This window comes from Oncorhynchus tshawytscha, linkage group LG28, assembly GCF_018296145.1.
Source record: "Oncorhynchus tshawytscha isolate Ot180627B linkage group LG28, Otsh_v2.0, whole genome shotgun sequence".
NCBI classification, from domain to species: domain Eukaryota; kingdom Metazoa; phylum Chordata; class Actinopteri; order Salmoniformes; family Salmonidae; genus Oncorhynchus; species Oncorhynchus tshawytscha.
In genome coordinates, this window is record NC_056456.1 from 9,099,289 (window position 1) to 9,126,192 (window position 26,904).

General features: G+C 44.0%; 1 protein-coding gene across 1 annotated transcript in view; it reads right to left on the reverse strand.

Moving 5' to 3' along the window:
- Positions 1-735: 735 nt before the first annotated feature.
- LOC112226648 (semaphorin-6B-like) overlaps positions 736-26,904 on the reverse strand; it is a 71,845-nt gene continuing 45,676 nt past the window's right edge. The window contains exons 6-17 of the mRNA XM_042308007.1: positions 13,962-14,060; positions 13,776-13,866; positions 13,414-13,533; positions 12,783-12,871; positions 12,348-12,565; positions 7,503-7,634; positions 7,255-7,404; positions 6,910-7,089; positions 6,491-6,631; positions 6,047-6,124; positions 5,857-5,915; positions 736-2,152 (exon numbers count right to left, since the gene is read on the reverse strand). Of these exons, the coding sequence (XP_042163941.1) occupies positions 1,140-2,152; positions 5,857-5,915; positions 6,047-6,124; positions 6,491-6,631; positions 6,910-7,089; positions 7,255-7,404; positions 7,503-7,634; positions 12,348-12,565; positions 12,783-12,871; positions 13,414-13,533; positions 13,776-13,866; positions 13,962-14,060 (2,370 nt within the window). The 3' untranslated portion in view covers positions 736-1,139. The remainder of the gene's footprint in view (positions 2,153-5,856; positions 5,916-6,046; positions 6,125-6,490; positions 6,632-6,909; positions 7,090-7,254; positions 7,405-7,502; positions 7,635-12,347; positions 12,566-12,782; positions 12,872-13,413; positions 13,534-13,775; positions 13,867-13,961; positions 14,061-26,904) is intronic.

Consider the following 26,904-nt stretch of genomic DNA (forward strand, 5'->3'; position numbering starts at 1 on the left):
AGTCCCATGGTTCCAGTGAGACAGGTTAGGAGCAGTACAGTACGGCCCCTCTCACCTCACATACACTGGGAATATATGGCCCCCTGACCAGACTTATTAAAACTGAGCTGTAAATCTCTCTCTCTGTGTGTGTGTGTGTGTGTGTGTGTGTGTTTGTGTCAGGAGGCTGCTGGAGGGCAGGCTATTAAATCTTTATTGCCGCTTCCTTTCGACACTCTTCATCAGGCATTCTCTTCACGTTCAGAGTCAGAATGACCTCAGTGTTTTCCTGCACACTGAGGCTGAACAGTGTCTGTTTCATTCACCTTCAGCAAGATTCTTCAAAGTAATATCTTTCTAATTCATGTGTGAGTGCCACTCAGTCTGTACTGGAAGGTGGACAGAGTGCATTGTGTAGGAATGAAGTCTCCTAGGTCTCGTCTTCTGACACCTGATAGTGGCCATGTTGTTTGGTAGTCCTTTTTGGCCTGTTTGAAGCACAGGTAAGGCTGTCGGCAAGTGTCTGTCTCTGGGTCTCTTTGCATGTAGCTTCCTGCTTATGGTTCTCTCAGCATGTTTTCTTTGTAAGAATTCCACTGTCTAGCAAACTCTTCCTTCCCCTCTCTTTATCCCTCTTTCTCACCTCTCTTTCAATCCCTCACTCTCGCTCTCCTTTCTTTCTTTCTCGCCTCCTCCCCTCTCTCTTTCCTTCTTTCTCACCTCTCTTTCAATCCCTCACTCTCGCTCTCCTTTCTTTCTTTCTCGCCTCCTCCCCTCTCTCTTTCCTTCTTTCTCACCTCTCTTTCAATCCCTATCTCTCGCTCTCCATTCTCTCTTTCTCGCCTCCTCCCCTCTTTAAGCAGCTTGAGTAGATAGGCAGACACAACAACAACCTCATTTTCTCTGGCTAATCACAGCCAAGCAGGATCTGAGTGACAGCAGTAGTAACCAGTCACAGAAAGAACAGCCTCAGGAGTCCCCCAGTGAGATACAGAGATATCAGGAGGACTGAATGACAATGAGGGACAGAGACAGAGAGAGAAAGAAAGAGAGAGGGAGGGAGAGAAAAGGTAGAACAGAGAGAAGGAGAGAGATGTAGAAAGAGACTGATATGGTCTTAAGCAGTGGCCGGGGTCCTTCCCTACTTTTCACTCTCTTTTTCACTGGCCGTTGTGAGTCCTCTCATTGGAACTCTTCTTACTCAGCAGCTGGCTGAGATCCACCAGCTCCCCCAGCTCTCCTCTCCCCAGTTCCCCCCTCAGCTGAGCCCTGCCCGGCCCGGGGGTGTGGTGCTGGGCCACATACTGCTGGACGTTGGGGGTCGGCATGGAGGATGGAGGTGCGGGGACCATGCCCTGGCTGCTGAGGATGTAGCCTTCCTGGGGAGGCCAGCGGAGAGGCAGGGGCTCCCCAAACTCCATGTGGGCGCTGGGGGCTGACACCACCCTCCTCCTATTCGGGGAGTCCTGGGGGGTCATGGGGTACACGTACTCCCCAGCTGACTTGCGAAGTGCCGACTTTGGGGTCCCACTCCTCCCCTTCTCCCCCCAGGGCTTGCTGAGGCACACGTAGTGCTGGCGAGGCGTCTCCCCTTCTCTTCCTCGCTCCTCACCCCCATGTCTCCCACCTCCTCCACCCTGGAAGAGTCTGGTGGTCAGGTAGACAGCAGTGGAGGGGTGTGGGGGGCAAGGGAGAGGGCAGGGGGATGCCAGCCCCATGGTGCTCCCTCCCAGGTAGGTCTGGCTGTTGTCCCACCCCCCTGATCCAGAATCGGAAAGCCTGAGCCCGCGTCTCTTCTGCTGGGGCGTGTGCTCTGGCGTGGGCAAGAACCCTGGGTCCAGCTCCCCTGACTTCACCCATCCGTTTGGCATCACAAACAGGGTCTCCCCGCCCTGAGAACAAGGTCTATCCCCTCCTCCCTGACGGGTCACACTAAGGACCGATCCTCCCATCCCTCCTCCTGACGTCAACATCCCCCTCTCCCGGCGCTGGATGCTGGACTGGCTGGAGTTGCTAGCGTGGCGTCGGTTGCTGGGCTTGTGGGCCATGATCCAGCAGACAGCCAGGCCTGATAGCATCGCCCCGATGGTGAAGGCCGAGATCGCAGACGCCACCAGCAGGTTGAGGGAGACCAGACTCTCCGGCTCGACCAGGAGACTCTGCTGTATGACACCTGAAGGGGAGAGGGGAGATGAAAGGAATCATAAGGATAATGGCAAGAGAGAAGATAAAATCCACTTAACGTTACAGCATGAACAGGTTCTCACTCTACTGTCCCTTCAGTCTCCTCTACTTTTTCATTTCCATTCTCCTTCATGACCCTCTCCATGCTTTCGTTATTGTCACGTTTAGATCTAAACATGATTCGCCGGATCTCAAAGATGATATTGCTATATTTTATTATCCAAGAGCATAATCTTATTCTGTGTTACAGTAATCTATCATAACATTGTAAAATTGAAGAAGATAGACATCTCCTTATCCTTTTTGGTGCTTTCTCCAGCACATCCTTGGGGTTCTGCTGGCTGGGATGAAAGCTGCACTTGTCATCAGTAAGAAGGGAAAACACTAAAACAGACTCCGCTCCAAATTTCCATTCTGTGTTCAGGAAGGATCTGGGCTGGCCAGTGAGTTTCTCCCTAAAATACATCATTTATTTTGGTAAATATTTCCACCGCTCTAATCACTCCCATCTGAACAGACACAGCAGATGTCTGCCAGGCCCTGGACCCATAGTTCTGGGTGTGGCTTCATGCTTTCACCACTCTCTATGGAACAGGCTAACTGCAGTAAACTGGCCTATATCTGAGTTAGAAAAAAAAAGTTCTGGAACTAGAGGAGTCAGGTTCTAGAGAGTGACATACAGTGCATTCGTAAGTAAATCAGACCCTTTGCCTTTTCCACATGTTACGTTACAGCCTTATTCTAAATTAAATTAAATAGTTTCCCCCCCTCATCAATCTATACACAATACCCCATAATGACAAAGCAAAAATAGGCTTTTAGAAATGTTTGCAAATGTATTAAAAATAAAGAAATGTAATATAACATTTACATAAATATTCAGACCCTTTACTCAGTACTTTGTTGAAGCACCTTTGGCAGCAATTACAGCCTCGAGTCTTCTTCGGTATGACGCTACAAGCTTGGCACACTTGTATTTGGGGAGTTTCTCCCATTCTTCTCTGCAAATCCTCTCAAGCTCTGTCAAGTTGGATGGGGAGCGTCGCTGCACAGCCATTTTCAGGTCTCTCCAGAGATGTTAGATCGGGTTCAAGTCCAGGCTCTGGCTGGGCCACTCAAGGACATTAAGAGAATTGTCCCGAATCTACTCCTACGTTGTCTTGGCTGTGTGCTCAGGGTCGTTGTCCTGTTGTAAGGTGAACCGTCGCCCCAGTCTGAGGTCCTGATTGCGCTAGAGCAGGTTTTCATCAAGGATCTCTCTGTACTTTGCTTCATTCATCTTTGCCTTTGCAGGTCCCTGCCGCTGAAAAACATCCCCACAGCATGATGCCGCCACCATCATGCTTCACTGTAGGGATGATGCAAGGTTTCCTCCAGACGTGTAGCTCTCCTTTCCCCAGTTCCCCTCTCAGCTGAGCCCTGCCCGGCCCGGGGGTGTGGTGCTGGGCCAATTACTACTGGCCGTTGGGGGTCGGCATGGAGGATGGAGGTGCGGGGACCATGCCCTGGCTGCCGAGGATGTAGCCTTTCTGGGGAGGCCAGCGGAGAGGCAGATGAACTCTCGCCCCAGTCTGAGGTCCTGATTGCGCTAGAGCAGGTTTTCATCAAGGATCTCTCTGTACTTTGCTTCATTCATCTTTGCCTTTGCCAGTCCCTGCCGCTGAAAAACATCCCCACAGCATGATGCCGCCACCATCATGCTTCACCGTAGGAATGATTTCAGGTTTCCTCCAGACGTGATGCTTGGCATTCAGGCCAAATAATTAAATCTTGGTTTCATCAGACCAGAGAATCTTGTTTCTCATGGTCTGAGAGTCCTTTAGGTGCCTTTTGGCAAACTCCAAGCGGGCTGTTATGTGTCTTTTACTGAGGAGTGGCTTCCGTCTAGCCACTCTAACATAAAGGCCTTATTGGTGGAGTGCTGCAGAGATGGTTGTCCTTCTGAAAGGTTCTCCCATCTCCACAGAGGAACTCTGGAGCTCTGTCAGAGTGACCATCGGGTTCTTCGCTACCTCCCTGACCAAGACCCTTCTCACCCGATTGCTCATTTTGGCCGGGCGGCCAGCTCTAGGAAGAGTCTTGGTGGTTCCAAACTTCTTCTATTTTATTTAGTTATTTATTTAACTAGGCAAGTCAGTTAAGAACAAATTCTTATTTACAATGACGGCTCACTATTTAAGAATGATGGAGGCCACTTCGTTCTTGGGGACCTTCAATGCCGTTTTGGTACCCTTCCCCTGAGCTGTGCCTCAACATAATCCTGTCTCGGAGCTCTATGGACAATTCCTTCGACCTCATGGCTTAGTTTTTGCTCTGACATGCATTGTCAACTGTGAAACCTTATATAGACAGGTGTGTGCCTTTCCAAATTATGTCCAATTAATTGAATTTACCAAAGGTGGACTACAATCAAGTTGTAGAAACACCTCAAGGATGATCAATGGAAACAGGATGCACCTGAGCTCAATTTCGAGTCTCATAGCAAAGGGTCTGAATACTTTTTATTTCTTCATACATTTGCAAAAATGTCGAAAAACCTGTTTTTGCTTTCTCACTATGGGGTATTATGTGTAGATTGATGAGAAAAACATTTTATTTATACATTTCAGAATAAGGCTGTAACGTAACAAAATGTGGAAAAAGGGAAGAGGTCTGAATACTTTCCAAAGGCACTGTATAAGAGATGGGATTGCAATGTTCTGGTAGAGGAACTAATTCATTGCAGGTTATAGATCTATGACAGAGAGTTGAGATGATATTGTAATATGATGGACTTAGACTTGAGAACAGATTGCAGGTTATAGACTACAATACAATAGATGAGATTGTAGTGTAGTGTTCTGGAATCAGAACCCTCTCAGATTATAGATTTGCCACAAAACAGATGATACGGCAGTGTATAATTTGATTTGGAACAGATTGCAGGTCCTGGAACAGTTTACTAATGAGAAAGAGACATCCTGATTGACACCAAGACAGATTTGAGATGTGTTTGTTTAGAGAAGACGTTATCTTATGCCCTGCCAGAATCTCAGCTTTGAGCACCACAACGTTTTGCATACTGAGTTGTGTCCTCATTTTTCTCTTGTACATGTTTTTGTGGCAAAAGTATTTGTCAAACTGTAGCAGACAGTCGTTGACAGCTGAACACTCAGAATATGGCTTAGTCCTGTGGGATTGTGGGGTTGTGAACCAGAAGGCTTTACTTCAATGATCAAGACATTCGCTCGCTCCTCTCTCAAACGATCAACATGCATTTATTGAAGCCAGCAACCAATTAAAAGCAGTCATACTGGGAGGCTTCTGAAGGACCCTGATCTGAGGAGTGGGAAATCAAAGCCCTGACATTTCACACTAGCTAATCACCTTGCTGACAGACTACAAATGACAGTCTTCTTCCGTCACCACTGTAAATGCAAGTTCGATACACACATAAACAGAAACATACAATGCACAATATATGAACTGCAGAATCATTGTGATGTTATGTACACTTGGGTTGTGATTGAGATTTTAACTGAGACCGTGACAAACTAAAATTATACTTTGTATTAACATACACTTGAATTGCATTGATGTCTGTGTAGCAAACGCTTGTAATGCGTGATTGAGCCACTAGGCGGGGCAGGCATTAAGTGAAAGAAAGAACCGTTTCTACCCACAGAGCTGCAGGGCTAAAGACAAGGTACTTACCACCACAGTCTCCAAGATGGGAGAAGTTGCCATACTCAATGTCTTGCTGAAAAGGCAGCCTGCAATAGGACATAGATGATAGATTAACCGATTACACAGCACATCAACATCAAAAGGTAATAATAGATTAATACACAATTAACTGTTTCATCTGATCCTAGATCTGTGTCTACATGGGCAGCTGTCTCACCGTGTGCCTGGTCTGAGGAAGGAGCAGGTGCTGCCTCTGGTCCAGCCACAGTAGGGATCTCTGGAAGTCAGACAGCTCCTAAATACACACATATACACACACACATGGAGATCTGATCAGCCTGATGGAGATGGTGTGTGTGTGTGTTAGATTAGGGTAAGGGTTAAGGCTGTGATTAGGGTTACAGTTTAACTGGGATGTAGAAATAAAGCTATGGTTAAGGTTAGGGTGGTTGTTGAGGCTAGAGTTGAACCGGGATGTGGACATAGGGTTATGACTAGGATTAGGGTTGATCAAGCTAGGGTTAGGGTTATTTATGGCTAGGGTTAGGGTTGATCCGGGTTGTGAACATCAAGCTAGGGTTAGGGTAGCCAAAACCATAAACAAAACCCTGTGTGAGTGAATGTGTGTGTGTGTTTGTGAATGTGTGTGTGTGTTACTCACTTCATGCAGCGTGAGTGTAGGTGGCAGCGTGCTGTGGGTAGTCTGACCAGACAGGAAGGGAAGGCCAGCAGTAGAGTGTGACTGGGACGATCCAAGGACAGAGACAACAACTGTCTGGCCTGGACAGAGTCCTCTCCACACCTGGAGACAGAGAGAGCGACAGGGAAAGAAAGAGAGCGAGAGAGGGAGAGACATAGATGCATCTTTATAGTATTTTCATTCATTTCTATTGTCACAGCAGAGAAAAATAGGGATTCACATTAGGGTGAACGCTGACTTTGAAAACAGAGAGGTTTTAAAAAACAATGGCGCAACAAGTGTAGTGACTTAAACAGCTAATCTCCACAATAATGAGCTGACAAAACACAGGACTGCAGCGAGAACAAGGGATTGTGGCCAAACTCCCTTCCCGTACTCACTTCTCAGGGTTGAAGCCCTCCACCTCCTCCAGAAACACACTGCTGTGTGTGGGAGAGTTGTCTCCACTCGGGACAATGAGGAATTTGAGGACGGTCCCTCGCGTGGAGCCCAGAAACAATACTGTACGGTTTCTATGGGGACCAGCTTCTGTGTCCACCACCATGGCTGTCAACTGGTACCTGGGGAGAGGGATGGAGGGGGAGAATAGAGGGAAGGGGGGTGAGAAGGGAGAGGGAACGAGGAAGATGGTGAGCCCAATTTCAGGACACTTGAGGTATACAACGCAGGGCAAACATGGATTTCAGTGAACAATCAGTGGTAACCATGGGTATCCTTAGTCATACCTGCCCATAGTCTTGATAACCCAGGGTCTGTGCCCCACCAGGGGTATGGTCTCATCCATCAGGGGATGAGTCTTCACAAAGTTCAACACCTCATCTGGCAGAGTTTTAGACGAGCTAAACTGAGACCCCTGCACCGCACAGCCACCCGGCCTACAGAGAGAGAACAGGGTCAAAATAAGGCATAATAATATGATAGAACATCGCATTACAATACTTCAAAGATAAATATGAGTTATGGTTGAAAGTACCTGGGTTTGGGCACGAGCTCATCAGATACAGGTGTCCAGATGGATTCTGGAGATTTCTGCTCCTTGAATCTTCCCTCAAACACCCTAGCCAACTGCTGCATGTCAAACACACAGACTGCAGACCCAGGGATACTGTCAGAGACAGGGAGAGAGATTAAGGGGAGGTGGGGCAGAAAGGATTAGATATGGATCAGATATATGACCTGTGCCTGTGTGTGTTCATCTGGGTCTTTCTAAAAAAACAGGGTACCAGTGAGGGTTTCATAAGCTGGACAGCTTGTTACTACAGAAGTCCAGAGAGGACATATTAATAAAATCAAATACATCTCTCGTTATGTCGAGATCAGATTTATCTTTTGATCAGATTTATCTCTTGATCACTACACAATCAAAGTTGTTCTGTCAAGATCACAAGATAATCAAAAGTACCACGCATCATCCACTCACTTGTTCAGATGCACGATAATGACCTCATCAAGGAGCCCTGTTGCTACATTGCATGCAATGTTCTCATGGGGCATTTAAGCCCTGAATAATGCCTGACAGGCATCTCTGTACTCAAATGTCCCATAAACATCACAAATGGTCCTTTTGTTCGATAAATTCCGCCATATCTCCATGTCATAAATGTCCATTTATTTAGAGCGTTTGATCCAGAAAAACACTGGTTCTAACTCGCGCAACATGACAAAATATCTAATAAGTTACCTGTAAACTTGTTCTAAAAATTTCAAACAACTTTCCTAATACAACTTTAGGTATTTTTTAACGTAAATAATAGATACAATTTAAGACGGGATAAACTGTGTTCATACCGGACAAAAACAAAGTGGAGCGAGCATTCAGGTTGCGCGCCCCAAACACAACAGTACACTAGACTCGACCCTCGTTCTCGACCCTTACTTCTTCATTACTCAAAGGAAAAACATCAACCATTTTCTAAAGACTGATATCCTGTGGAAGCGATAGGAACTGCAAGCAAGTGCCACAGAAATCTAGATCCACATAGAAATCCCATTGAAATAGAGAGTGACCTCAATTTCTTTTTCCTGGATGGATTTTTCTCAGGTTTTGCCTGCCATATCAGTTCTGTTATACTCACAGACATTATTTTTAACAGTTTTAACAACTAGAGTGTTTTCTATCTAAATCTACCAATTATATGCATATCCTAGCTTCTGGGCCTGAGTAGCGGGTAGTTTACTTTGGGCACGCTTTTCATCCGGACGTGAGAATACTGCTCCCTAGCCCAAAGAGGTTTTTAAAGTCCTTGAATTTGACTATCAATATCTGTATGAACTCTGCTTAAAGGATGTCCTAGGCTTAAGTTGTTGTATAGGTAGAATTATGGGCCAATTTGCATATACAGTGCCTTTGGGAAAGTATTCAGACCCCTTATTCTTCCATATTTTGTAACGTTACAGCCTTATTCTAAAATTTACAAAATTTCCCTCCCCTCATCAATCTGTAACATCAATCTATCTATCTTTTTTTCCCCTATTATGTTGACTGTACATTTGTTTTTTCCATGTGTATCTCTATGTTGTTGTTTGTGTCGCACTGCTTTGCTTAATCTTCGCCAGGTCGCAGTTGTAAATAAGGTGAAAAAAAAGGTGAAATCAAATTTTTAAAAACACACACACAATACCCCATAATGACAAAGCAAAAATGTTTTGTTTTTTTATAAATTTGAGGTAATTTATGAAAATAGAAAAATTAAATATCCTATTTACATACAGTTGAAGTCGGAAGATTATATACACCTTAGCCAAATACATTTATACTCAGTATTTCACAATTCCTGACATTTAATCCTTGTAAAACAATCCCTGTCTTAGGTCAGTTAGGATCACCACTTTATTTTAAGAATGTGAAATGTCAGAATAATTAGTTGAGAGTTATTTATTTCAGCTTTTATTTCTTTCATCACATTCCCAGTGGGTCAGAAGTTTACATGCACTCAATTAGTATTTGGTAGCATTGCCTTTAAATTGTTTAACTTGGGTCAACCATTTTGAGTAGCTTTCCACAAGCTTCACACAATAAGTTGGATGAATTTTGTCCCATTCCTCCTGACAGAGCTGGTGTAAATGAGGTTTGTAGGCCTCCGTGTTCGCACATGCGTTTTCAGTTCTGCCCACAAATGTTATAAAGGATTGAGGTCAGGGCCTTGTAATGGCCACTCCAATACCTTGACTTTGAGGTCCTTAAGCCATTTTGCCACAACTTTGGAAGTATGCTTGGGGTCATTGTCCATTTGGAAGACCCGTTTGCAACCAAGCATTAACTGACTGATGTCTTGAGATGTTGTTTCAATATATCCACATAATTTTCATGCCTCGTGATGCCATCTATTTTGTGAAGTGCACCAGTCCCTCCTGCAGCAAAGCACCCCCACACCATGATGCTGACACCTCCGTGCTTCACGGTTGGGATGGTGTTCTTTGGCTTGCAAGCCTCCCCTTTTCCTCCAAACATAAAGATGGTCATTATGACCAAACATGTCTATTTTTGTTTCATCAGACCAGAGGACATTTCTCCAAAAAGTACAATATTTTCCCCATGTGCAGTTGCAAACCGTAGTCTGGCTTTTTTATGGCAGTTTTGGAGCAGTGCCATCTTTCTTGCTGAGCGGCCTTTCAGGTTATGTCGAGATAGGACTCATTTTACTGTGGATATAGATACTTTTGTACCTGTTTCCTCCATCATCTTCACAAGGTCCTCTGTTGTTGTTCTGGGATTGATTTTCACTTTTCGCACCAAAGTACGTTCATCTCTAGGAGACAGAACGTGTCTCATTTGTGAGCCGTATGACAGCTGCGTTGTTCCACGGTGTTTATACTTGCGCACTATTGTTTGTACAGATGAACATGGTACCTTCAGGCATTTGAAAACTGCTCCCAAGGATGAACCAGACTTGAGGAGGTTTACAAATTTTTTTCTGAGGTCTTGGCTGATTTCTTTGGATTTTCCCATGATGTCAAGCAAAGAGGCAGTTAGTTTGAAGATAGGCCTTGAAATACATCCACAGGTACACCTTCAATTGACTCAAATTATGTCAATTAGCCTATCAGAAGCTTCTAAAGCCATGACATCATTTTCTGGAATTTTCCAAGTTGTTTAAAGGCACAGTCAACATAGTGTATATAAACTTCTGACCCTCGGGAATTGTGATACAATGAATTATAAGTGAAATAATCTGCCTGTAAACAATTGTTGGAAAAAAGACTTGTGTCATGCACAAAGTAGATGTCCTAACCGACCCACCAAAACTATAGTTTGTTAACAAGAAATTTGTGGAGTGATTAAAAAAACTTGTTTTAATAACCCCAACCTAAGTGTATGTAAACTTCCGACTTCCAACAACTGTAAGTATTCAGACCCTTTACTCAGTACTTTGTTGAAGCACCTTTGGCAGCGATTACAACCTAGAGTCTTCTTGGGTATGATGCTACAAGCTTGGCACACTTGTATTTGGGGAGTTTCTCTCATTGTTCTATGCAGGTCCTCTCAAGCTTAGTCAGGTTGGATGGGGAGTGTTGCTGCAAAGCAATTTCCAGGTTTCTCCAGAGACGTTTGATTGGGTTCAAGTCCGGGCTCTGGCTGGGCCGCTCAAGGACATTCAGAGACTTGTCCCGAAGCCACTCTTGCGTTGTCTTGGCTGTGTGCTTAGGGTCATTGTCCTGTTGTAAGGTGAACCTTCACCCCAGTTTGAGCTCCTGAGTGCTCTGGAGCAGGTTTTCATCAAGGATCTCTCTGTACTTTGCTCTGTTCATCTTTGCCTCGATCCTGACTAGTCTCTCAGTCCCTGCCACTGAAAAACACCATGCTTCACTGTAGGGATGGTGCAAGGTTCCCTCCAGATGTGACGCTTGACATTCAGGCCAAAGAGTTCAATTTTCATTTCATCAGACCAGAGAATCTTCTTTCTCATGGTCTGAGAGTCTTTAGGAACTTTTGGCAAACTCCAAGGGGGCTGTCATATGCCTTTTACTGAGTAGTGGCTTCCGTCTGGCAAAGGCTTCCGTCCACAGAGGAACTCTGGAGCTCTGTCAGAGTGACCATCGGGTTCTTGGTCACCTCCCTGACCAAGGCCTTTCTCCCCTGATTGCTCAGTTTGGCCAGGCGGCCAGCTCTAGGAAGAGTCTTGGTGGTTCCATACTTCTTCCATTTAAGAATAATGGAGGCCACTGTGTTCTAGGGGACCTTCAATGCTGCAGACATGCTTTGGTATCCTTACTCAGATCTGTTCCTCAACACAATCCTGTCTCGGAGCTCTACGGATGATTCCTTCAACCTCAAAGCTTGGTTTTTGCTCTGACTTACACTGTCAACTGTGGGACCTAATATAGACAGGTGTGTGCCTTTACAAATCATGTCCAATCAATTGAATTGACCACAGTTGGACTCCAATCAAGTTGTAGAAACATATCAAGGATAATCAATGGAAACAGGATGCACCTGAGCTCAACTTCGAGTCTCATAGCAAAGGGTCTGAATACTTACAGTATGTAAATTAGGTATTTCTGTTTTAGTTTTTTAAAATAAATTTGTAAACATTTCTAAAACCTGCTTTCACTTTGTCATTATGGCGTGTTGTGTGTTTATTGCTGAGATTTGTATTTATTTAATCCATTTTAGAATAAGGCTGTAATGTAACAGAAAGTGGAAAAAGTCAAGTGGTCTGATGACTTTCCAAAGGCACTGTATTCCTTTAAGTACACATGTGGAACTTAACATTATGATCCCAATGTCACAGATTGGACCCATTATTTATAGAAAGATCCATGTCCATACGCGCATTCTTTTTATTTTATTTAACCAGGCAAGTATGTGTGCGTGTACCTGTTGGGCGGTGTAGAGAACAGTCCCAGTATGACGTCCCTGCCGTTCATGTTGAGTATGGGGCTGGTGGCGTGGAGCAGGTTGAAGTAGAAGTGGGAGTCTCCTGGGACAGAGCAGTTCAGTCTGGCCTTCAGGAACGATGTCCACTGTTTCTCCAACACCCTCTGAGACCCACCCTGGTCCCCCTTACACACCCTCGCCACACGAGACACCATCACCTGTACACACACACACACACACACACACACACACACACACACACACACACACACACACACACACACACACACACACACACACACACACACACACACACACACACACAGTATAAACAAGACAAACAATATAAACAAAATGGGATGTACAAATTGCCATTTCTGTGTGTGTGCGTGCATGCGTTTGTGTGTGCTATGTGTGTTTGTGTGTACTGTGTACCTTCTCCAGGTGATGGAACTCCATGGCCATTTCCCTGAAGAAGAAGTAAATATGAGGCCCCCACTCGACTGCGCTCACAAAGAAGGGCTCTGAGAAAGAGTACAGAAATGCCATTACACACACGCATACATCCCCCCTCCGCCATTACATGCATGCACGCATACATCCCCATCCACCACGCACAGCTGTATATTTATTGCCGATACCTAATCTGACACCCCTCTGTAACAACATATGGCACTTCAGTGGGGTCAGCCATGAATAATTCATGTCTTGTTTAATTTATCATCATGACAAGCACAGAGCAGTTATTTACTCATTTCTGTCTCTGACCTCCAGGGCTACACGCTCTGTTTTAGTCTGATGGGATTTCATGTCCTTGATCTGTTGGTCTGGTCCTCTCTGATTTGACAGGACTGGATGAAAGCAATGAATCTAACAAGGCACTAAGCTAGCCTATCGCTTTTATCTATCCACTCTTAGGATACAAGGATTTAGGTAGGAATGGAGACCACTTTAGAGTGTTTGGGTTATCCCGCAGTGTTTATGTGATCTAAGGAAATATCGTTCTTCACCAGCGGAGATGTGTTTGACCCATTCACTCACATGCAAGTACGTAATTTCAGTGTACCTCTAAACCACTTGGAGTCGTGTTTGACGGTGCGGAGAGCAGGGCTGTCGCCTAGGCTACGATAGATCACAGCATCAATCGCCAGAAAGTCTGTTACAGTACCAGTGAAGAGACTGCCCTCTGAGAGAGATAGAGACAGAAAGACAGAGAGAGAGAGAGAGAACAACGAAAACATGCACTGTATTGATCATGAACACAAGGTTAGTCAAGTCCCTTCGTACAGCTCTAGTCTCGAGACTGATTCGCCATCTGAATGCTTTCCCCTGGACATTTTACAGACCTAGTGAAAAGTGCTACGCCATTACTTTCCAATATATTGAAAGAGAGTGAAAGTAAAAAAAGAAAGAGAGAAACTCCTGTACCTGCAAAAAGAGCCACGTTAGCGTGTCTGGGATCATAAGGGCATCGAGCCATCCCACTGACCGTCTCTCCTACCATCTCCAGAGTGTCCCTCTGCAACACACACAATTGTACATATGTACTGTATTAACACGCACACACATGCCAATAAAGCTTCAATCAATTGAATTGAATAGACAGATACTCACAGTGTAGTTCGCACATAGAGGGTTGAAGGCATTAGTTCCACACACAAACAGTTCTCCATGTTGGCTCAATAACACCTTGATGAAGTTACGACACTCCCCCTGCAGAGAGAGACAATAAAGGATGAGAAATGATTGGAGGGTCAGAGAGGAGAGGAAGCGTACGTGCGTATATGTTTGGGTGTGTGCACAGCGGCGTCATCAGGCCTGGGCTTCCATGGCATTTTTAAAAATACCCAGTTGAAGTCGGAAGTTTACATACACTTAGGTTGAAGTAATTAACACTTGTTTTTCAACCACTCCACACATTTCTTGTTTACAAACTATCGTTTTGGCAAGTCGGTTAGGACATCTACTTTGTGCAGGACACAAGTCATTTTTCCAACAATAGTTTACAAACAGATTATTTCACTTATAATTCACTGTATCACAATTCCAGTGGGTCAGAGGTTTACATACACTATGTTGACTGTGCCTTTAAACAGCTTGGGAAATTCCAGATTTTGATGTCATGGCTTTAGAAGCTTCTGATAGGCTAAATAACATAATTTGAGTCAATTGAAGGTGTACCTGTGGATGTATTTCAAGGCCTACCTTCAAACTAACTGCCTCTTTGCTTGACATCATGGGAAAATCCAAAGAAATCAGCCAAGACCTCTGAAAAAAATGTGTAGACCTCCAGAAGCCTGGTTCATCCTTGGGAGCAATTTCCAAACGCCTGAAGGTACCATGTTCATCTGTACAAACAATAGTACACAAGTATAAACACCATGGGACGATGCAGCCATCATACCGCTCAGGAAGAAGACACATTCTGTCTCCTAGAGATGATGCGAAAAGTGGTGCGAAAAGTGCAAATCAATCCCAGAACAACAGCAATGGACCTTGTGAAGATGATGGAGGAAACAGGTACAAAAGTGTCTATCCACAGTAAAACGAGTCCTATATCGACATAACCTGAAAGGCCGCTCAGCAAGGAAGAAGCCACTGCTCCAAAACCGCCATAAAAAAAGCCAGACTACGGTTTGCAACTGCACATTGGGCCAAAGATCGTACTATGTGGAGAAATGTCCTCTGGTCTGATGAAATAAAAATAGAACTGTTTGGCCATAATGACCATCGTTATATTTGGTGGAAAAAGTGGAGGCTTGCAAGCCAAAGAACACCATCCCAACTGTGAAGCACGGGGGTGGCAGCATCATGCTGTGGGGGTGCTTGCTGCAAGAGGGACTGGTGCGCTTCACAAAATAGATGGCATCATGAGGCAGGAAATGATGTGGATATATTGAAGCAACATCTCAAGACATTAGTCAGGATGCTTGGTCACAAATGGGTCTTCAAATGGACAATGACCCCAAGCATACTTCCAAAGTTGTGGCAAAATGGCTTAAGGACATCAAAGTCAAGGTATTGGAGTGGCCATCACAAAGCCCTGACCTCAATCCTATACAAAATTTGTGGGCAGAACTGAAAAAGCGTGTGCGAGCAAGGAGGCCTACAAACCTGACTCAGTTACATCAGCTCTGTCAGGAGGAATGGGCCAAAATTCACCCAACTTATTATGGGAAGCTTGTGGAAGGCTACCCAAAACATTTGACCCAAGTTATACAACTTAAAGGCAATGCTACCAAATACTAATTGAGTGTATGTAAACTTCTGACCCACTGAGAATGTAATAAAAGAAATAAAAGCTGAAATAAATCCTTCTCTCTACTATTATTCTGATATTTCACATTCTTAAAATAAAGTGGTGATCCTATCTGACCTGAGACAGTGAATTTTTACTAGGATTAAGGCAAATTGTGCATTAATAAATTGGCCACAGCCTGTTTGCCCTCCCGCCTATCTGTTCCATGTATCAGGTAGCCTGCAAAAGCCAGCATGGATAGAATGCAATAATTGACTATTCTAATAATTGTCATGTGCCAACATATCGCCACGGACCGTGCCATGGTGAAATTTGCACCCCTGTAGATCTGAAATAATAGGATGGTGAAACTTGCATCAGCCATCCATAAAAGCAAGGCGAAGCAATTCAGGCATTCTTGATAATCAGGACAATCCTTGTCCTGCAAAGAAACATTAATTTTCTATATGAAAAATGTGATTTTGCAAGCAGTAGGCCTAGGCATTTAAACTTAAACTAGTGGCACCACAACCTACGGGCGGTAAATCATATGATCTGATTAATTTGATTCAATACAATTCCATATTTTAATAAGCCATTTTAACATCCGGTCTGGGTGTTTTGCTCACAGCTCACTGTCAATTGCTCACTTCCACCCTATGTTTAGGACTACAAATTAGGCCATGGAATTCGCACATAAAAAGTATTTGTTTGCAAATGCAACTGGGGCCATGACATCACATGCCCCATATTCAACCATAATTTATTCAAAAAACACAGTTTCCATTCAGCCAGGTCACCCGTTACACAAGTCAGTATTCAAAGTCCGTCAATGTCTGAGGACATTGGGAGATGATGTGGAAACTGGCCACTAGGGGCAACAGTAAGCACTGTTATCTTCAAGCATCTGCCTTTGATTCCAAAGGTTGCAAGTTCGAATGCAGCGATAGAAAGTTGTTTTTGAGATTTTTGTCTTAAGCCTACAATATCTCAAACCTTAACCATTCGGAGCTAATGCCTAGCCTTAAGTTTTCAGAGTTAAAGCCTGAACTTAATCTTAAACACTTCAAAATGTTACGTTTGGAACAACTTCAAAATGTTACGTTTGAGAAACATGGATGAATATCTAATTCTGACGTGAGACTGTGAGAGCATCACAGAACATTCCTGAAAAGTTCTCATTAGGTCTCCAGGTAATGTATTAACACAATGTACCAGTAATGTTTTCGCAGCAAACCAAGATTTGTCCTGTGAAAGTTTCCAGAACATTCGTTAAGTCATGGCAAAGGTTCTCATAACGTATAAAACATTTGCCTGATGTTGCCAGAACGTTCCTATAACACATTTAATCTGTTATTTAATGATTCCCAGAATGTTTAATTAGGTTATGGGAACAGTCTGGTGAGAACATTGTGCGGACATCACAAAGATATGTTCCCAAAAAATAAAAACTGTCCAGTTGTGCGGATGATTATACAATGTTTCTTTTAGGGTGCAAAAAAACATTTACCCGATGTTACAAGAACGTTCCCAGAACACATTTTGTATGTTCTTTAAAGGTTACCAGAATGTTTCATTAGGTTGTGGTAACAAGAGATATGTTCCCAGGGTCACAAAACATTAATTTGGTGTTGACAAAACTGTTTTTCTGAGTTATTTAAATGTTCCCAGAACATATAATTAGGTTATGGGAACAGTGTAAGTATATTACAAAATATGATCAGTTGTGATGACATTGCTTAAGTTAAGTTGCACAAGACATTACCTTAATGTTATAAGAATGAAATGTCAGTTTTTATGATGCTCATAGCATAGTTGTTTTAGATTTAACATCATATTCCATTGATGTTCACGCAAAATTTCAAGAACATTTGGAAAATGTTATATTTAAGTTTTACCTAATATCACCACAACATTCTCAGCATGAAAATTAAAACAGATTGGAGTACAACCCCTTTGTGTTTCTCTCCAGATTTAATGGCAATTCGCATTTGAGGACTGAATTTTCAGTACTGTAACAGAGAGACACATGTCAATTTCATTTCATTCATAGGACATTTGAACAGCATTTAATCATAAAAACAAAACCATATTCTTTAGACTTCATATGTTGACTGTAATAGATTGGTCTATTAACATGGTAATCTGCCTAGATAGAATGATCATTTACCTGATTGGTTAATCCTGTGACCTCAACTTTGATACGGTGATAGAACGTGCGGCCTCAAACATGCCCCTGTGTTGTACTACCATGTTTAGGATTAGTTAAATTTCCCAACTGAGCTCCTCTCGCCTGTCTGGTTATTATTAGGTGATAAAAATTAAAAGTACCACAAAAATGGAGACGATGGATTCAAAATAACAAACATGTGGATTGTAAATGGAGCAAGTGTGCACCTGGCAGGAAGAAAATATAGAAGAAACTGATATTTCACAGACCGAGGTACGTGAGCTAGCTACCGCCGAGGATATTCGCCTAGATAACAGTAGCAATGGAGAAATGGCTACTATGCAAGTCGGACGAGTGGAAGAGTACAAAGAATCGCGGGAGGATTTCGAAAGTTTTCATTAAAGACAACAAGAAGGTCAGTGTGTTTCTTTGTGTGATCGATGCAGAAATCTATGGACTATTAAAGAGTCTGATCACACCTGGTACACCAAATACGTTGCAGTATGACAAACTGAAACTTGTTTTGCTAGCTAACTACAAACCAAAACCTCTGGTGATTGGGGAGCAATTTTGTTTTAAAAATGTAATCAGAAGGAAGGAGAGTGTCTGATTGTGCAGTGGCTTTGAGACAGTTGTCAGCTAATTGTGTTTTTGGACAAAATCTACGAGAGGCAGTAAAAGATCCGTTTGCAAGTGGACTGTGCTCTGAAGCTATGCAGCACAAGACGCTAGCAGAGAAGGATCTAACATGCAGAAAGGCAGGTGGGATGACATTGTCAATGGAGTTAGCTTCCAATAACACCAGGGAGTGTTCAGGGAAAGCAAAAGAGGCTCAATCGGTAAATGCGGTGAATAAAAATGCTAAAACATTTCCCAGCAGAGGAAAAGGGCAGTTCAAGTGCAGCAATAACAATGGAGAGAAACGGTATTAAACAATGGCACAAGGCAAAAGAATGCTGGTCAACCACCATACTACAGGTATAGAGGAAAACATTTGGCTCATGATTGCAGATTCAAAAAGGAGTAATGCCATGTCTGTTCTAAAGTTGGACACATAACCTGTGCATGTAGGAACCGCAGGGCAGGACAGACACAGTATGTTGACACTGCTGAGTGCAATGACAATAGTTAGGAGGATTATTCAGAGCTGTTTGGGGGCGTATACTGTTTACACTACTTCCAATGGGGGAAAAGGGGATTACAGTGAACGTCAGTTTGGATGGAAAGGATTTTGGACATGCAGTCAGACACAGGGGCCGCTGTCTTTCTGGTCTTGTAAGTGTGTTACCATGATGCTCTGTCTCACCTGTCGTTAAAGAAAACGCAAATACAGCTGACTACCTACTCAGGTGAGAAAATTCCTTTGCTAGGGTATGTTAAAGTGCCAATTGTTAAAGGAGACAGACCTGCACTGATGGGCCATAACTGGCTAGAGAAAATACAGTTGAACTGTATTTTCAGTGGAAAAGGCTGTGACGGATACAGACCTGGCAGTCAAAGCTTTACTACAGCGCCACTAGGTGGTATTTTCAGAAGGGCCACATTTCATCAAAGAGTTCATAACAAAGACCAGGGCACGCCCTGACACTCAGCCCATTTTCCAGAAGGCAAGACCAGTGTCATATGCATTGAAGGAAGCGGTGGACAAAGAGTTGAATAGGCTAGAGGAGACAAAGATCACCACCAACGTCGAAAGGAGTGACTAGGCCGCACCAATAGTCATCATTCCAAAGAGATTATAAGGTCACCATCAACCATAGCGTGGAAGAGGAGACTTGCCACTTACCAAACACGGAAGACTTATTCACAACACTAGCTGGAGGGTACATCATTCAGCAAATTATATCTCTTGCACATCTACCAGCAGCTCCAGTTGGACACAGACTCTGAGAAATATCTGACGATGTCACATCTGCTCCTGCAATGCCCTCTACTGCTCATCCTGTGTCTCCTTGACCTGCCGCCACTCCCCTAGTACTCTCCCGCTCTCCCTCTCTCTCTCTCTGTGTGTGTGTGTGTGTGTGTGATTGTGTGGGCAGAGACAGGTGTGCTGGAGTCAGAGCAGATCCCCACCAGCTGCAACCTGTTCCATAATCAAGACCTCTACAAATACTCAGCCCTGTCACTTCGCCGTTGCCAGATCGTAATCTCTGCTCAGTCAGTCTGTTTCTAGCAGTTTGTTCCTGTTTAGATCTTGTTGTCCTGTTGTCCCTGCTTTCCCTTGCCTGGCACTGTTTTCCTCTCCACTATAGTTCTGCCCGCTCTGACTCTGGTCCCTGTCTCCAGTCCCATGTATCGTCATCCTGCTACTCTGTCCTGGATTCCCCACTCTACAACTCCCTTGGATTCCCCTTCGGAACTGCTTACCCTGTCTCACCCCCTCTCTCGCTCCAGCCTCAGCCCCTGCACCTGGTTTCCTGCGACCTGCCCAAGCGTCCCCTGGCCTGAACTCCATCTTCCTCCTGTGTTTCAATAAATACCTTGGTTGCTTCATCCTAGTCTCCTCATCTGAGTCTGCTCTTGGGTTCCCCTGTTCCACTCCGCGTAACATACAATCAACACTCACCGTGGGCTGTACAGGTATCATCGCCTAAGCTACGGTGTCTCAAGTGCTCCTTTAATCTTTCAGTCAGTCATGGAACAAATCCTATAGGGAATCAAACATGTCACCTGTTTCAATGATTACACCCTCATCACAGAGGAACATCTGAAAAAGCTGGATGAAGTGTTCAAACATCTGGAGAGGTACAGTGGGATCCAAGTGAAACTCTCAAAGTGCATGTTTTTACAAATCAGTGTGGAATCCTTGGGTCATCAGATTGACAAGGAAGGACTGTATCCCACAGACGGAAAAGTTGCAGCCATCGTCAAACCAACCAAGCCAACCAACGTAACAGAATTGAAGTCATTCCTAGGCCTGCTAAACTATAATGGAAGATTCCAATCAGACCTGTTGACCTTGCTCCAGCGGTTGCACAAGCTTCTGAGAATAGAAGAACCATGGAGTTGGACAGCCACATGCGATGCAGCGTTTGATTAAAGCTAACAGCTGCTTCTACAGAGTAATGTCCTGGTGCATTACAACACCCAATGACCCCTGAAGCTTGCCTGCAACACATTACCATATGGTGTGGACACCGTGATCTCCCACTTCTTGGACAATTGAGAAGAAAAACCCATTGTCTTTGCTTCGTGGATGCTATCAGAAGCAGAAAAGAATTATGCCCAGATTGAAAAAGAGGCCATGTCAATCATCTTTGGAGTAAAGAAGTTCACGTTAATCACAGATCACAGGCCTTTGCTGGCTATCTGCGGTTCCAACCCCAGCAGCATTGAGAATGCAAAGATGGGCATTCATTCTCGTGGGGTACAACTACGACATCGAATACCAAGAGTCAACTGATCACAGAAATGCAGACACGTTGTCAAGATCTCGTACATAACTGAAGATCTTGTACAACGCTGTGTACTACTGGGATGCTGGCCTTCTAGGCAGACTCTGGGATACTGGCCTTCTAGGCAGAGTTGCAAAGAAAAAGCCATATCTCAGATTGGCCAATAAAAATAAAAGATAGGCAAAAGAACACAGACAATGGACAGAGGAACTCTGCCTAGAAGGCCAGCATCACGGAGTCGCCTCTTCCCTGTTGACATTGAGACTGGTGTTTTACAGGTACTATTTAATGAAGCTGCCAGTTGAGGACTTGTGAGGCGTCTGTCTTTCAAACTAGACACTCTAATGTACTTGTCCTCTTGCTCAGTTGTGCACCGGGGCCTACCACTCCTCTTCTATTCTGGTTAGGGCCAGTTTGTGCTGTTCTGTGATGGAAGTAGTACACAGCGTTGTACGAAATCTTCAATTTCTTGGCAATTTCTCACATGGAATAGCCTTCATTTCTCAGAACAAGAATAGACTGACGAGTTTCAGAAGAAATCTATTTGTTTCTAGCCATTTTGAACCTGTTATCGAACCCACAAATGCTGATGATCCAGATACTCAACTAGTCTAAAGAAGGCCAGTTTTATTGCTTCTTTAATCAGAACTATTTTTCAGCTCTGCTAACATAATTGCAAAAGGGTTTTCAAATGATTAGCCTTTTAAAATGACAAACTTGGATTAGCTAACACAACGTGCCATTGGAACACAGGAGTGAAGGTTGCTGATAATGGGCCTCTGTACACCTATGTAGATATTCCATTAAAAAAAATCAGCCGTTTACAGCTACAATAGTCATTTACAACATGAATAATGTCTACACTGTATTTATGATAAATGTTATGTTATTTTAATGGATAAAAATGTTCTTTCAACACAAGGACATTTCTAAGTGACCCCAAACATTTGAACAGTAGTGTATTTATAAATCCCTTTTTACATCAGCAGATGTCACAGATTTCTTATATAGAAACCCAGCCTAAAAACCCAAACAGCAAGCAATGCAGATGTAGAAGAACGGAGGCTAGGAAAAACTCCCTAGAAAGACAGGAACCTAGGAAGAAACCTAGAGAGGAACCAGGCTCTGAGGGGTGGCCAGTCTTCTTCTGGCTGTGCTGGGTGGAGATTATACTGTAAGAGTACATGGCCATTAAGGCCAGATTGTTCTTCAAGATGTTCATATATGACCCGCAGGGTCAAAGAGTAATTATAGTGGTTGTAGAGAGTGCAACGGGTCAGCACCTCAGGAGTAAATGTCAGTTGGCTTTTCATAGCTGAGCATTCAGAGTTCGAGACAGCAGGCGTGATAGAGGGAGGGAGGGGGTTGAAAACAGCAGGGTAGCACATCCGGTGAACAGGTCAGGGTTCCATTGCTGCAGACAGAACAGTTGAAAATGGAGCAGCAGCACGACAAGGTGGACTGGCGACAGCCAGGAGTCATCAGTCCGATGGTACCCCCGGACAGGGCTAACCAGGCAGGATAAAATCTCACCCACTTTGCCAGAGCACAGCCCCCACAGCACTAGAGGGATATAAACAGAACACCAACTTACTACCCTGAGACAAGGCTGATTATAGCCCACGAAGATCTCCTCCACTGCATGAGCCCGAGGGGGGCGCAAAAGTACGATCACGTCAGTGACTCAACCTACTCAAGTCGAGTATAGCGAAAAAAGCCTGGCACGACATGAGGCACCCCTCCTAGGGACAGCAAGGAAGAGCACTAGTAAGCCAGTGACTCAGCCTCCGTAATATGGTGAGAGGCAGAGAATCCCAGTGGAGAAATGGGAGCAGGCTAGGCAGAGACAGACAGCAAAGGCGGTTCGTCACTCCAGTGCCTTGCTGTTTACCTTCGCACCCCTGGGCCAGACTGCACTCAATCATTGGACCTACTGAAGAGATGAGTCTTTAGTAAAGACAAACTTTGCATGAATGTCATCGCAACTGAGCATATTTTGTGTTTTGGGAACGTATCTCTTGTAACGTACCCACACTGTTCCCACGACCTAATTACATGTTCTGGGAACCTTTAAGAAACAGACTAAATGTGTTCTGGGAATGTTGTTGTAACATCAGTTGCACATTTTTGCACTCTAAAATAAACAGTGTAGAATCATCCACACAATTGGAAATCTTTTGTGTTTTGGGAACATATCATTTCTGATGTCCCAACAATGTTCCCACCAGACTGTTCCCACAACCTAATGAAACATTTTGGGAACCTTAAAAAACATTAAATGTGTTGAACGTTCTTGCAACATCAGACAAATGTTTTATACAACCATTCTATAATCATCACCATGACTAGACAATTTTTGTGTTATTTATTTATTTTTATTTTACCTTTTATTTTACTAGGCAAGTCAGTTAAAGAACAAATTCTTATTTTCAATGACGACCTAGGAACAGTGGGTTAACTGCCTGTTCAGGGGCAGAATGACAGATTTGTACCTTGTCAGCTCAGGGATTTGAACTTGCAACTTGCAACCTTACGGTTACTAGTCCAACACTGTAACCGCTAGGCTACTCTGCCGCCCAAATATGAAATATTTGTTGTGACCTAATGAATGTTCTGGGAACTTTCACAGAACCAATTTTGGTTTGCTATGAATATGGATATTGTGAACCATTTTCCAGAAAGAGAGGCAAAAAAAGCTGAGCTGGTTGAGCATAACCAGGCAGCAGTGAATGAGGTGGAGAGGGCAGAACAACCAGAAAGTCAAAGTGCAGCAGCAGCAGAGTTAGCCACAGGTTTGGTATTAGCTAACTAGCTGGTCTTTCTCAGCATAAGGGTTGGCTGATGCTAATAAGATAGCATTAGTGCTCAGCATCCTTAAGCTATTGGATGTCAGTCAATCAAAAATTCTAATCACAATCCCTCAACAGAAATGTCGGTGTGGCAATATGGTGATAGAGCTTCAGTGTTTTACTTTTTAGAAACACTTAGCTATATGTTTTATATTTCTAAGATACGTATACATTTTATACCTTTTAAAACGTTGTTTTAAGTGTTTTATTTTGGGACCACGGTATTGGTGATGTTCTTAACACAACGTGTTCGGCTGGATTTGACCTTCTCCTGGAGTTGACAGCAGCAGGCTAGACCCCTTCCCTTTTTCCACATTTTATGTTACAGCTTTATTCTAAAATGGATTAAATAAATAAAAAATCATCAATCTACACACAATACCCCATAATTACAAAGCGAAAACAGGTTTTTATACATTTTTGCAAATTATAAAAATACAAAACAGAAATAAATATTCGGGCCCTTTGCTATGAGATTTAAAATTGAGCTCAGGTGCATCCTGTTTCCCATTGATCATCCATGAGATGTTTCTATAACTTGATTGGAGTCCATCTGTGGTAAATTCACTTGATTGGACATTATTTGGAAAGGCAAACACCGCTCCCACAGTTGACAGTGCATGTCAGAGAAAAAAACCAAGCCATGAGGTCGAAGGAATTGTCCGTGGAGCTCCGAGACAGGATTGTGTCGAGGCACAGATCTGGGGAAGGGTACCAAAATATTTCTGCAGCATTGAAAGTCCCTGAGAACAAGACTCTTCCTAGAGCTGGCTGCCCGGCCAAACTGAGCAATCGGGGGAGAAAGGCCTTGGTCAGGGAGGTGACCAAGAACCCGATGGTCACTCTGACAGAGCTCCAGAGATGACATCTCAGTGGAGATGGGAGAACCTTCCAGAAGGACAACCATCTCTGCAGCACTCCACTAATCAGGCTTTTATGGTAGAGTGGTCAGACCGAAGCCACCCCTCAGTAAAAGGCCACGACAGCCCGCTTGGAGTTTGCCAAAAGGCACCTAAAGGACACTCAGACCATGAGTAACAAGATTCTCCGGTCTTGGTCAGGGAGGTGACCAAGAACCCAATGGTCACTCTGACAGAGCTCTAGAGTTCCTCTGTGGAGATGGGAGAACCATCTCTGCAACACTCCACCAATCGGGCCTTTATGGTAGAGTGACCAGACGGAAACCACTCCTCAGTAAAAAAAGCACAACAAGATTCTCTGGTCTGATGAAACCAAGATTGAACTCTTTGGCCTGAATGCCAAGCGTCACGTCTGGCGGAAACCTGGCACCATCCCTACGGTGAAGCATGGTGGTGGCAGCATCATGCTGTGGGGACATCTTCAGTGGCAGGGACTGGGAGACTAGTTAGGATTGACTGAAAAATTAACGGAGCAAAGTACAGAGAGATCCTTGACAAACCTGCTCCAGAGCGCTCAGGACCTGCACGCCTCCAACTCAATCATCAAGTTTGCGGACGACACAACAGTGGTAGGCTTGATTACCAACAACGACGAGACGGCCTACAGGGAGGAGGTGAGGGCCCTCGGAGTGTGGTGACAGGAAAATAACCTCACACTCAACGTCAACAAAACTAAGGAGATGATTGTGGACTTCAGGAAACAGCAGAGGGAACACCCCCCCATCCACATCGATGGAACAGTAGTGGAGAGGGTAGCAAGTTTTAAGTTCCTCGGCATACACATCACAGACAAACTGAATTGGTCCACTCACACAGACAGCATCGTGAGGAAGGCGCAGCAGCGCCTCTTCAACCTCAGGAGGCTGAAGAAATTCGGCTTGTCACCAAAAGCACTCACAAACTTCTACAGATGCACAATCGAGAGCATCCTGGCGGGCTGTATCACCGCCTGGTATGGCAACTGCACCGCCCTCAACCGTAAGGCTCTCCAGAGGGTAGTGAGGTCTGCACAACGCATCACCGGGGGCAAACTACCTGCCCTCCAGGACACCTACACCACCCGATGCCACAGGAAGGCCATAAAGATCATCAAGGACATCAACCACCCGAGCCACTGCCTGTTCACCCCGCTGCCATCCAGAAGGCGAGGTCAGTACAGGTGCATCAAAGCTGGGACCGAGAGACTGAAAAACAGCTTCTATCTCAAGGCCATCAGACTGTTAAACAGCCACCACTAACATTGAGTGGCTACTGCCAACACACTGTAAATGACACTGACTCTACTCCAGCCACTTTAATCATGGGAATTGATGGGAAATGATGTAAATATATCACTAGCCACTTTAAACAATGCTACCTTATATAATGTTACTTACCCTACATTGTTCATCTCATATGCATACGTTGATACTGTACTCTATATCATCGACTGCATCCTTATGTAATACATGTATCACTAGCCACTTTAACTATGCCACTTGGTTTACATACTTATCTCATATGTATATACTGTACTCGATATCATCTACTGTATCTTGCCTATGCTGCTCTGTACCATCACTCATTCATATATCCTTATGTACATATTCTTTATCCCGTTACACTGTGTATGACAGTAGTTTTTTTTGGAATTGTTAGTTAGATTACTTGCTCGTTATTACTGCATTGTCGGAACTAGAAGCACAAGCATTTCGCTACACTCGCATTAACATCTGCTAACCATGTGTATGTGACAAATAAAATTTGATTTGATTTGACCTCAGACTGGGGCGAAGGTTCACCTTCCAACAGGACAATGACTGTAAGCACACAGCCAAGACAACACAGGAGTGTGGTAATGTGTGTAGATTGACGAGAGAAAAATAACAATTTAATCCATTTTGGAATAAGCCTGTAACGTAACAAATTGTGGAAAAAATCAAGAGGTCTGAATACTTCCCGAATGCACTGTATATACTTTTGATAAATGCAAACAGCTCTGTGCC